The sequence below is a fragment of the Chiloscyllium punctatum genome, chromosome 15 (genome assembly GCF_047496795.1).
Source record: "Chiloscyllium punctatum isolate Juve2018m chromosome 15, sChiPun1.3, whole genome shotgun sequence".
Lineage (NCBI taxonomy): Eukaryota > Metazoa > Chordata > Chondrichthyes > Orectolobiformes > Hemiscylliidae > Chiloscyllium > Chiloscyllium punctatum.
The window spans coordinates 14484467-14497967 of record NC_092753.1 but is presented as its reverse complement, the minus strand read 5'-3'; the positions used below and the strand labels follow the sequence as shown (position 1 = coordinate 14497967).

General features: G+C 43.6%; 1 protein-coding gene across 8 annotated transcripts in view; it reads left to right on the top strand.

Annotated features, from left to right (window-relative positions):
* The window catches only part of mtrf1 (mitochondrial translational release factor 1), a 36149-nt gene that overhangs the window by 19045 nt on the left and 3603 nt on the right, over positions 1-13501 (top strand). For all 8 annotated transcript variants that reach the window (XM_072584709.1, XM_072584708.1, XM_072584707.1 and 5 more), the window contains 3 exons: positions 2378-2550; positions 10571-10688; positions 12215-12351. In XM_072584709.1, the coding sequence (XP_072440810.1) occupies positions 2378-2550; positions 10571-10688; positions 12215-12351 (428 nt within the window). The remainder of the gene's footprint in view (positions 1-2377; positions 2551-10570; positions 10689-12214; positions 12352-13501) is intronic.

The window sequence follows — 13501 nt, the reverse complement described above, 5'->3', positions numbered from 1 at the left end:
AATACTGTACAATTTCAAATTTGCAGCTGACAAAGTCGCCAAAGAATGGTCGACTGTGCAGAGCATAGCTTTAGACTCGAGTGATAACTGGGCACATGGCAGATGAAGTAATGCAGAGATGACACATTTCGGTTAGGCAAACTGGGGAAGGCAATAAAACCTAAATGATACAATTTGAAAGATGTTGCTGGGACAACTTGAGTGTACATGTGCACACATTCTTGGAGATAGCAGGGTAGGCTGAGAAAATTGTTAAAAAGACATAAAAAGCAAGTTCACACATGGCCACAGACCCCCCACACTGGTTAAAGACTCTGGAATGTACAAGCATCAGATGAACACCATGATGTTTCAGCTGGAGGAAGTGGAGAAGAGTGAGCTCAGGCATTCCGATCCTGAGATGAAGCCCAGGCACAGTTCTCACAAGGTCTGATTGACAAAGGTAAATATCACATGCAAGGTGAACATTTATAAAACACAGGCCTGGCTTCAACTGGAATTTTGTGTCCAATTCCTGGCAAGTGGCAGTTCTTGACAAATACTTGGGTCCAGATGGGTTTCATCTTGGCACTGTAAAAGAAGTAGCAAGTAAGACAGTAGAATTTTGCAAAATTCCCGAGAATCATGGCTCCATTAGATTGGAAATAGTGAGCGTAATTCCTTTGTTCAAAAGGGAGGGAGACACACAGCAGGAAATGACATGCCTGTTAGCTTAATGTCTGTCCAAGGGATGATATGAAAAACTTATTATTAAAGATTTTACATCAGTGTGTTTAAAATAGATTCAAGGTAACCAGGCAGAGTCAACATAGTTTTTGTGGAAGGGAAAACATTTTTCACCAATGTATTGGAGTTCTTTGATAATTTAAAATACTGCAGATAAACTGAGATGTGATGCTGTGATGCCCTGAACTTAGATTTCCAGAAGATATTTAGTAAGATGCCACAATAAAGGGGTAACATGTTGGTATAGATAAGAGATTGGCATGAATGGGTCATTTTCTGGTTGGCAACATGTAATAAGTCATGTGCCACAGTGATCACTGTTAGGACCTCCAATTTTTTTTTTTAGTCATTTATATAAATGGGGATTGGGGATCGAAGGTATGTATGACACAAAAACAGGAAGGAAAATGAATTGTGAAGAGAACATAAGAAAGCTACAAAAGCGATGCAGATAGGTTAGGTGAGTCAGCAAAGATCTAGCAGACAGAATATAATGTGGGAAAATGTGAAACTCTCCATTTTGGAAGTAAGAATGAACAAGTGTATTGTCTAACCAGTGAGAGATTACAGAGCTTTGACATGTGGAGGGGGATCCGGATGTCTGAGTGCAGAATCACAAAACATTAGTATGTAGTTTCAGCAAATGATAAAGAAAGCTAGTAGAATGTTAATGTTTATTCTAAGGGAAATTGAATACATAAAGGTTATGCTTCATTTATGCAGGGAATTGGTAAGACCACATCTGGAGAACTGTATAAGTTTAATCTCGTAATTGAGGCAAAGATGTAAAATGCCTTGTGAGTAATTTGGAAAACCAGACTCATACGTAAATGGGAGAGTTTTCTTGTGATGAAAGTTAGACTGGCTAGGATTGTATGCTACTTATTTGTAAGATCACAAATGTACACATCTACATATGAATACATGTATAGATGCATGTTAACATTCATATGGACAAGAGTCTGCATATGTCCGTGAATGTCAGCACACATCCATGTACACACACGTCCACATACATGTTCACACAAGGACACAAACATACTTCCAAACTAGGAGTGGATCGTGGTCAGGCTTCAGAATGTTGGTTGATTTTCTTCTCCTTTGTCTTGCTAGTTGGGTTACACCAACCAATGCATTGCCTGCTCAGCTAATGCAGCAGGTTAGAGGCAGCACTGGAGTCAGCTATTACGAGGGGGCATAGCTTTAAATTAAGGGGTGGTAAGTATAGGACAGATGTTAGGGGTAGATTCTTTACTCAGCGAGTCGTGTGTTCATGGAATGCCCTGCCAGTAGCAGTGGTGGACTCTCCCTCTTTATGGGCATTTAAACGGGCATTGGATAGACATATGGAGGATAGTGGGCTAGTGTAGGTTAGGTGGGCTTGGATCGGCGCAACATTGAGGGCCAAAGGACCTGTACTGCGCTGTATTTTTCTATATTCTGTGTTCTATGAAACTTCACCACGTTGCTAGTACAAACTGATTTCAAGTATTTCAGCAGAAGATTAGGGTTAAAAGTAGCATTTCTAGTTTGGAATAGATTCCAAATCTTTGCCGCGCCTCATCCATGAATAAAACGTCCAACTGCTCCATCTCTCCCCGCGGTCGATTCTTTTATCCAAGCTGTTTTTATTTGTGTTCTCCCTGTTAAGGAGGATTGCATCATGCATCAGCAAGTATTTCAGGGGAGAGTGTCTATCGCTTTTTAAAAAATGAAGGCGGGACCCACAGAGTTCAGAGGATTCCTGAAATGGGCCTATCATCGCGAATGCAACGGATCCATACTGGCACCATGACTGTCATCGTTCTCCCCCAGGCTGATAAGGTAAGGTAGAGACAGCACATCGATTCTGTCAGCACCTGCCCTGCCACCACAGTTTGCCCGATATTGATGAAGAGAAGGAGAAAGTACCTCTGAAATGAACTGACAGCTAACAGTACTCTAATATACAGGAAACATAGAAACATAACAGCCAACAGTAGAAATAGGCCATTTGCTCTTCAAGCCTGCTCCACCATTCACTAGGATCATGGCTGATCCTCTGTCTCAATGCCATATTCTCACCATCTCCCCATGCACCTCAATGAATTTAAAGTCTAAAAACTTATTTATCTCTTGCTTGAATTTCACAATGAAGAACATTTTCCTCATCTCACTCCTAAATGGTCCTACCCATATCCTGAGAGTGTAACTTCTAGTTATTTAGATTACTTACATTGTGGAAACAGGCCCTTTGGCCCAACAAGTCTACACCGACCCGCCGAAGCGCAACCCACCCATTCCCCTACATTTACCCCTTTACCTAACACTACAGGCAATTTAGTATGGCCAATTCACCTGACCTGCACATCTTTGGACTGTGGGAGGAAACCGGAGCACCCGGTTCTAAACATCCTCTCTGCATCTCGTCCGTTAGAATTTTGTATGTTTCAGTTAAATTCCCCCTCTCATCTTTCTTAACTCCGGTGAACACAGGCCCAGTCAAACCAATCTCTCTTCATAGGACAGTCCTGCCATCCCTAGTATCACCCTGGTCCTACTGGGGGTTTTCAGCCCAGTCCTTGAGATCTGGCATACTCCCTCAGACATCCTGGCCTGATAACAATCAATGGGACCCAACTGGGTCTCGGTGATACCACATGCTCTGTGTCACTAACACCTTTTAGAACAAATCACGCATGAAGATGCCCTGGAGACATCCAAGATCAGTCTGGACTAGACATTATTTTCTGAACAATATTCTCAACACGTTGAGCTGCTGTGATGAAGATCACTACCTGGTGTGCACCAGCATGAGGACACAACCCTTGAAATTAATTAATTCAAGGCAAAAATGTCATCCACCTATAACGTCAACCATACTGCTTTCCCAGATAAAATCCAGCAGTTCCTGGAATTGAATAGACACATTCTGTCCAGCAGTCCCACATAATTTCAGAAGTAAAATGGACTGCACTTTAGCTACAAAGGAGCACTTCTAACATGTAATAAGCAAGATGGGAAAAATGTTGACTAGTTTGAGGCTAACTCTGCTGTGAAACCTGTCATCAGAACCAAGTTGTCTGCTGTCATCAATTACAAGAGAGATTTGAGCAAGAAGACTGAATGCACTTAAAGTAAAGTCCAACAGATATCTAGATGGTGCACCAATGACTACTGATTACAACTTTGCCAGTGACTCAGCTCCTGACCTCATTGCCAAATATGGACAGGAGCTGATTTCCCGAGGTGAGGCGAGAGTGACAGCCCTTGTTGTCAAGGGTGCATTTGACCAGGTGTGGCAAAACTGGAATCATTGGGTACCAGGGGCAAACGTTCTGCTGGTTGGAGTCATTCCTAGAACATAGGAAGATGGTTGTGGTTATTGGAAGTCCGTCGTCTCAGCTCCAGGACATCTTTGCAGGAGTTCCTCATGGTAGTGACAGGGGCAACCATCTTCAGCTACTTCATCAATGACCTTCCCTCCATCAAAAGATCAGAAGTGGGAATGTTCGCCAATGAATGCACAATGTTCAGCATAATTCATGGTCCCTTGAATGCTGAAGTCCATGTTTAACTGCAACAAGATCTGGAAAATATCCAGGCTTGGGCTGACAAATGAAAAATAGCATTCATACCACATAAATGCCAGACAATAATTATCTCCAATAAGAGACAATCTAACCACTGCTCCTTGACATTCATCATCAGTGAATCCACTAGAAACATCCTGGGAATTACCATTGATCAGAAACTCATCTGGACTCGCCATATAAATACAGTGGCTTCAAAAGCAGCTCAGAGGTTAGGACTACTGCAATGAGTAACTCATTCCTGACTCCGCAGAGCCTGTCCACCATCTGTCCTTAGACAGCACATTCAAACCCATGACCATTTCCATCTAGAAAGACAAGAGCAGCAGGTATCTGGGAACACCACCTTTTGCTAGTTTCCCTCAAAACCACTTAGCATCCTGACTCAGAAAAAAAATCATCATTCCTTCAGTGTCGCTGGATCAAAATTTTGAACTCTGTCCCTAATGGCACTGTGGGTCAACCTTTAGCACTGGATTGTAGTGGGTCAATGTTCCCTTCACAAGAGAAACTAGAAAAGGGCAATAAATCCTGACCCAGCCAGCAACGCCCACATCCCTTGAATTAATAAAAAAATCCAGATGTCCTTCAGCACAGGTAATGATAGGGGAGCGCATGAAGGGATCAAAACATATCGTGTCCACCAGCAAAGAAAAAAGAAAGTGCAGGGGAAGTCATCACCAATTGCAAATAACAGTCTAAAAAATGGATGGAATATGTTGTCTTATCTTCATTAAAAATCCCGCCTGTCATGGAAGTGCTGGATATCAAACCCACAATGAAAGAACTTAGCAAAGCTATTGTCTCATTCATCTTAGGCAAAGCTCCAAATACTAATTTTACAATAAGAACATAGAACATTACAGCTCAGTACAGACTCTTCAGCCTTTGATATTGCACCGATCTGTGGAACCAATCTGAAGCCCATCTATCCTACACTATTCTATTCTTGTCCATATGTTTATCCAATGACCATTTAAATGCCCTTAAAGTTGGTGAGTCCACTACTGTTGCAAGCAGTGCATTCCATGCCCCCACTACTCTCTGAGTAAAGAAACTACCTGTGACATCTGTCCTATATCTATCGCCCCTCAATTTAAAGCATTGTCCCCTCGTGCTAGCCATTGCCTTCCAAGAAAAAAGGCGCTCTCTGTCCAATCTGCCCAATAACTTAGAACATAGAACAGTACAGCACAGTACAATCCCTTTGTTGCTGTATGTTGTGCTGGCTCCCACTCTAAGATTAGACCTAACTGCATACCCTTCATTGTACGATCTTCAATGTGCCTATTCAAGAGTCGCTTAAACATTCCTAAAGTCCCTGACTCTATTATTACTGCTGGCAGTGCATTCCGTGCACCCACCACACTCTGTGTAAAGAACGTACCTCTGACATTTCCCAAACCTTCCTCCAATTACTTTAAAATTATGTCCCCTCATGAACAGACATTTCTGCCCTGGGAATAAGTCTTTGGCTATCCACTCTATCTATGCCTCTCAACATTTTGTACACTGCTATCAAGTCATCTGTCATCCTCCTTCACTCCAAAGAGAAAAGCCCTAACTCCCTCAACCTTTCTTCATAAGACATGCCCTCCAGTTCAGACAGCATCCTGATAAATCTCCTCTGCACCCTCTCCAAGGCTTCCGCACTTATATTTTTACAACCTAGAACTGAAACTGGTGTTTCTGCACAAACTTGTTCCTCTCTGCTGGGGGTGGAGGGCGCAAAAGGGGAATGGGGAGGTTGTGGTGGTGGGGGTGTGGATGGGGTAGAGGGTGAGTGGATGGGTGGGGTGGTGTAGGTCAGGTGGTGGGTGGGAATGCTGAATGGAAAAACTGTGACCCTGTCAAAACACATAGGGGGTTGCAATAATCACAACCCTGTTCAGCACATATGTGTGTTTCAGATCTGCAAAATCTACAGTTAACATGATCTTCTCAGTCCAGCAAGAAAAACGCTGTGAATAAAAGAGACCACTTAATCAATCTCGCTGAAAAAAGAGGTGATCTACTTAGGTAGATAACTGGTTGTCCACCAAAGGCTACTCAAAGCCATATCCTCCTACCCTGATAACCTGATGGGTAAGGTCAGCTATAACAGGGCAACATTGAAACCCTTTAAAATCTGCAATGGGGTCAAATGTGGTTGTAATCTGACACCAACACTATTTGGTGTGTTCCTTTCTATGCTGATGTCCTGTGCCTTCAGATCTACACAAGCTGTCTACTCTCAAATCAAGACTGAGGGAAAGCTGCTCACATCATGAAGACATCACTGGAGATCCAAGTCCTTATCAGAAATTTACTGTACACTGATTAAGTTGCACTAGCGTTCCATACTGACAAATGCCTTCAGTAGCAACTGGACAGACTCTCTCAGGTCTGTCAAGAGTTTGGTTTAACCATCAGCATCAAGAAGGCACAGAAGATTGTCACAATGCCATGTATCAGTATGAAAAATGTAATGCTGCAGGTGCTTGATTTCACACATAGTCACCACCACTGTCAGTCAGTGTTAAATTCTGCATCAACCATGAAAGCTGTAATTCTGTCCAGGTGAGACTGTGTTAAACCTGACTGAGAACTAAGTCTCCATAAACCTGTGTCCTCAGTGCACTCCTGTATAATGGCAAGACCTGGACCGTGTACACTGAGCAGGGGAAAAGACTGCTCAGGATTTTTTAAAAATTCACTTGCTGGTTAGGTCAGCATTAATTGTTTAAGAGTCAACCATATTGCCATGGGTCTGGAATCACATGTACATTTCCTTCCCTGAAGGGCATTTGTGAAGCAGATGGGTTTTTCCAGCAATGGTTTTGTTTAGCACTTGATTCCAGGTCAGTGGCTTTGTGCGTGGGAAATCATGTCTCACAAACTTGATTGATTTTTTTGAAGAAGTAACAAAGAGGATTGATGAGGGCAGAGCAGTAGACTTGATAAAAATGACTTCAGTAAGGCATTCGACAAGGTTCCCCATGGGAGACTGGTGAGCAAGGTTAGATCTCATGGAATACAGAGAGAACTAGCCATTTGGATACAGAACTGGCTCAAAAGTAGAAGACAGAGGGTGGTGGTGGAGGGTTGTTTTTCAGACTGGAGACCTGTGACCAGTGGAGTGCCACAAGGTTTGGTGCTGGATCCTCTACTTTTCATCATTCATATAAATGATTTGGATGTGAGAATAAGAGGTATAGTTAGTAAGTTTGTAGATGACACCAAAATTGGAGCTGTAGTGGATAGTGAAGAAGGTTGCCTCAGATTACTGTCTGTATGGAGTTTGCACATTCTCCCCGTGTCTGCGTGGGTTTCTTAAGGGTGCTCCAGTTTCCTCCCACAGTCCAAAGATGTGCAGGTTAGGTGAATTGGCCATGCTAAATTGCCCATAGTGTTAGGTGCATTAGTCAGAGGGAAATGGGTCTGGGTGGGTTATTCTTTGCAGGGTTGGTGTGGACTAGTTGAGCTGAAGGGCATGTTTCCACATTGTATGGAATCTAATTACAATGGGATCTTGATCAGATGGGCCAATGGGCTGAGGAGTGGCAGATGGAGTTTAATTCAGATAAATGTGAGGTGCTGCATTTTGGAAAAGCAAATCTTAGCAGGACTTATACACTTAATGGTAAGGTCCAAGGGAGTGTTGCTGAACAAGAACTCCTCGGAGTCGCAGGTAGGTGGGATAGTGAAAAAGGCATTTGGTATGATTTCTTTTATTGGTCAGATTATTGAATACAAGAGTTGGGAGGTCATGTTGCAGCTGTATAGTATATTGGTTAGGCCACTTATAAAATATTGCGTGCAGTTCTGGTCTCTTTCCTACCGGAAGGATGTTGTGAAACTTGAAAGTGTTCAGAAAAGATTTACAAGGATGTTGCCAGGGTTGGAGGATCTGAGCTATATGGAGAGGCTGAACAGCCTGGGGCTGTTTTCCCTGGAGCATCGGAGGCTGAGGGGTGACCTTATAGAGGTTTATAAAATCATGAGGGACATGGATAGGATAAATAGACAAAGTCTTTTCCCTGGGGTCAGGGGAGTCCAGAAGTAGAGGCCATAGGTTTAGGGTGAGAGGGGAAAGATATAAAAGAGACCTAAGGAGCAACGTTTTCATTCAGAGGGTGGTATGTGTATGGAATGAGCTGCCAGAGGAAGTGGTGGAGCTGGTACAATTGCAACATTTAAGAGCCATTTGGATGGGTATATGAATAGGAAGGGTTTGGAGGGATATGGGCTGGGTGCTGGCAGGTGGGACTAGATTAGTTGAAATATCTGGTCGGCATGGACGGGTTGGACCAAAGGGTCTGTTTCTCTGCTGTACATCTCTATTAATTAAGATTCCACTATTTGCTATCGTAGGATTTGAACCCATGTCCCGAGAACATTTAGCTGGTTCTCTAGATTAACAATCAAGTGATAAGGCAGAAGTGGGTACTGCAGATGCTGGAGATTAGAGTCAAGATTAGAATGGTGATGGTAAAGCACAGCAGGTCAGGCAGCATTGGAGGAGCAGGAGAATCAATGTTTCGGGCAAAAGCCCTTCAGGAATGAGAATCAAGTGATAATACCACCAGGTCATCACTATTTCAGTGTATCCTCATCATCCCTTGGCAGGAAAAGGTCACGAGTTCAGATCCTGCACCGTGCTAATTTTATCAGCAAACATTTGTTACTAAGCCAGTGATGTCTGTACTGACTTGGTCATGTGCATCAGACAAGATGACAGCTGTACACCTAAAACCAACCTTCTTCCAACTGTTGGTAAAAACAATGACTGCAGATGCTGAAAACCAAATACTGGATTAGTGGTGCTGGAAGAGCACAGCAGTTCAGGCAGCATCCAACGAGCAGCAAAATCGACGTTTCGGACAAAAGTCCTTCATCAGGAATAAAGGCAGTGAGCCTGAAGCATGGAGAGATAAGCTAGAGGAGGGTGGGGGTGGGGAGAGAGTAGCATAGAGTACAATGGGTGAGTGGGGGAGGAGATGAAGGTGATAGGTCAAGGAGGAGAGGGTGGAGTGGATAGGTGGAAAAGAAGATAGGCAGGTCGGACAAGTCAAGGAGACAGTAACTGAGCTAGAAGTTTGAAACTAGGATGAGGTTGGGGAAGGGGAAATGAGGAAGCTGTTGAAGTCCACGTTGATGCCCTGGGGTTGAAGTGTTCCGAGGCGGAAGATGAGGCATTCTTCCTCCAGGCGTCTGGTGGTGAGGGAGCGGCGGTGAAGGAGGCCCAGGACCTCCATGTCCTCGGCAGAGTGGGAGGGGGAGTTGAAATGTTGGGCCACGGGGCGGTTTGGTTGATTGGTGCGGGTGTTTCGGAGATGTTCCCTAAAGCGCTCTGTTAGGAGGCACCCAGTCTCCCCAATGTAGAGGAGACCACATCGGGAGCAACGGATACAATAAATGATATTGGTGGATGTGCAGGTGAAACTTTGATGGATGTGGAAGGCTCCTTTAGTTCTTACAACTGTTCACTAGGTCATGACCTCCTCCAGGGCATCCATCTCTCTGCTACAAGGATAAATGTAAATGAGATATCATGACTGCAGAGATTGACACTGCCAAGTAGGTGACAGTCGCTGTCACTGGACGCTGAAGGAGGATGTTGGAACAACAAATGAGAAGAGCACAGCGCCTGAGGAGGGGGCTGAGAGGAAAGAGAGGCCAGCAAATTGTGCAGCTCATTGTCTTCCTCTGCAGCAAATTCAACCGACCTCTATACCAGAGTGGGGCTTCTCAGCCACAACCAGATAATGCTTCCCATAGGTCCGACCACCACAGCACTAACCATTATCTTATGAGACAGAAGCTACCACCACCACTTTCAGAACTAGTTAAACAGAATGTGACGACAACTCTGCAAAGGGCAGGAGCAGATTGATTTCTTGTCTGTTTCCATTTCTGAGCATCCAGTTTTGCTCAGTGCAAAGATTCATGCATGACGCTTGATAGAGTTCCTGATAATTTAGGAGGTAAAAACAATGACTGCAGATGCTGGAAACCAGATTCTGGATTAGTGGTGCTGGAAGAGCATAGCAGTTCAGGCAGCATCCAAATTTTTTTCCTGATGAAGGGCTTTTGCCCGAAACGTCGATTTCGAAGCTACTTGGATGCTGCCTGAACTCCAGTTCCTGATAATTTAGTCATTGCATTAAAACAACTGCCAAAACGTGTAAAAAGAAAACTGTCTTTTTGGGAGTATGCTGTAACTGGGATGCTACAGTCAATTCAGAACCATAAAGGGTTAATGTTTTGCTTTAATCTGTTACCTGTTTCAGGTCAACATTCAAGTAGATATCAACGATTTGAGGATTGATACCTTTCGAGCTAAAGGAGCAGGGGGACAGCATGTGAATACAACAGACAGCGCAGTGAGAATTGTTCATATTCCAACAAGTGAGTGACTGCCCACTTTACTTTTTTTAAATGCACATGTTTATCTGTGTAACAATATCTGGTTATTGAGGTAACAAAGTGCCACTAATATTACTGTCACTAGTGCTAGTGACTTTTGGACGTTTTAACCATTCTCCCACACTGAGGTAGTGATGGTTAGGATACAGTCTTGGAATAAGGGGTTGGTTATTAAGGACATAGGTGAGGAGGAGTTTATTCATCAAGGGGGAGATGAATCTCTGGAATTCAACGTCTCAAAGGCCTTTGGAAACTCAAGTGTGTTCAAGATTTGCAGAGGGATAGTGCAGAGGAGTAGTGTTGAAGTACAGCAGATTATCCATGATCCCATTACAAAATGGAGTGACCTATTCCTCCTATTATTCATGATAAGGGATCAGATATTGAAGGTATATGTTAAAGTGTATGAGACGTTCTAGTTTAAGTTGAAACTCAGGCAGCAGTCCAATGACTCATTGCTCATGATATTTAGAGTGGTGGGTGAGGCTGCAAATATCTGAGGATCCTACTGAATTTAAACAGAAGGACCACATCAACACTCCCTGTTTCCATTTCTGAGCTGATTGGGTGCAGCCAGGAGGGGAAATCAGCAGCAGGAAACCACAACTGAGGACTATTGGTAAGGTTCCTGGGTTATCAGGAAGATCCACGATGTTGGGGGGCTTGGGAGGTATCAGTTAAGTTAGGCTGGGCTAGGCAGCAAGACAAGACTATCCACAAGGGACTGGGGTGATGTCAGAGAACTAGACCAAGAAAGAGTACTCCTGCATCTCCTGAATTGGGAAGTTCTGTAAAGAACACTGGACTTGCGGAGCCTGCAGCACCCACTTCCTGTGCCACCTTTCCCAAGCCCTGCAATACCTGAACTGCAGCTGTTAAATTCCAGTTGGTTTCCCATTTGCACTGTGGAAGTCTGGTACACATTGAGTTGCCATGTTTTTTTTCAACCCATCAGCGCTTCTGCTAGTGTTGGGCAGAGGGCTGGGGAGGCTTCACACTGAGGCTGTTCGCATGGTTCATGTTCAGCTGAGAACAAGCCCATTCTCCACTGAGCAAGGCCGAGGAAAGAGAGCTGGCTTTGGCAGGTCTACAGGATAGTCATTAAATGGGGAAGATGATAACGAGAACATAGAACATTACAGCGCAGTACAGGTCCTTCAGCCCTCGATGTTGCGCCAATGTCAGTAAACCACCAAAGTTAGATTTTTTAAGAGTGCCTGTTACTGTGTGTTCCCAGCAGTCTGCAAGATAAACTGTTTATATGAGGCCTCTGCTTACTGCGAGAAAGTTGGAGTTGGACATAAGCAAACATCCTGTGGTCCAATTCAGATTACAAGGATAACCTGGTGTTAGACACATGATGTGCCTGTTATGACATGCCAATCCTGAACCTACTCAGTGATCCATACCACTACAGTGCCAAAGGGGATATGAAATTTGTAATGCTCCTGAAAAATGTGTTGTTTATGATATCCAAATTGTCATTAATTTCAGTGTGACCTTTCTAGGTTTAACAGTAGAATGCCAACAGCACCGATCACAGTTGGAGAACAGGAAGCTTGCCATGCGCATATTGGAAGCAAAACTATATCAGCAGGTTGCAGAGAGAGGGCTGGAGCAGAGGCAGAGTACTCGGAAATTACAGGTTAGTTCATAAGGAACACAGTTCAGTCTCATCAATGGATGACAGGTTTTGGATGAGTCCAGTTTCCTGAAATCTGACACTCTGGATTCACTCAAGTAATTTCCTCAAGTTTCTGATTGTGCTGCTTAAGAGAGTACAAACTGCTAGAGGGATAGCTTTTAATTTGGTCATTGGCTTTGCTGTGACTTGTCCTATGTCTGAGGTCAAACCACAGTTGAAGTATTGCGTCTAGTTCCAGGCACCACACTATAGAAAGAATGTGAATGCATTGGAAAGAGTGCTGAAGAGGTTTACTAGAACAGTTCCAAGGATGAGAAACTTCATTCGTGAGGATACATTGGAAAGGTTGTGACTGGGATTTAGGTTTCCAAAAATATCGAGGGGGCTGCAAAGAGTAAATAGGGAGAAACTGTTCCCACTTGTTAAAAGGATTGAGACTTAGAGGGCCCAGATTTAAAGTTATTTGCAAAAGAAACAAGCATTTTCTTGCAATATATGGTTCAAATCTGGAATGTGCTGCCAGGAGGTGGTGTGGAGGCAGTTTCAATTGAGGCATTCACGAGGACGTTGGACATTGTTTCTATTAAAACAATGTGTAAGGCTGTGGAAAAAAGGTAGGAGATTGGCATTAAATCATAATGCTCGTTGGAGAGCCTGGAGGTCAATCGGCCTACTTTTTCATCATAACACCTGTTGTGTTGATGGTTCAGGGATTTTGAAGTATCTCAAAGCATTCCCAATACAGGCCTAAAGCTCAGCAAGTATATCCTAGGGTTACTAAACTAGTTTAGTTTGAGAACATGGTCGGCCTGGACTGGTTGTTTGCATGTCACAATGCTGTCACTTTAAGAGGGGTTATTTTGTCCTGAGTGTTTTTTTTATTTGAAGAGAGTTTGTGAGGCAGAGGCACCAAGCTGTCTCTAAGAAAATAAACAATTTGTGAGGCTTTGGGGTTATTTTTAAAGTTGGAGCTATGGTAGCAGTGGTGGAGCCAGGCTCAAAACAAGACTTTCTAGTTTTTAAAAAGTTTTTAGGTTTAGTTTTGAGCAGAAGCCTTGGGTGTCTCAAATAGTTGGAAGCTTCCGTGAATATCTCCTAGCTGCTACTTTCTCTCAATTTTCTCAGTGTTTTTCCTTCTCGACTGGAAAAC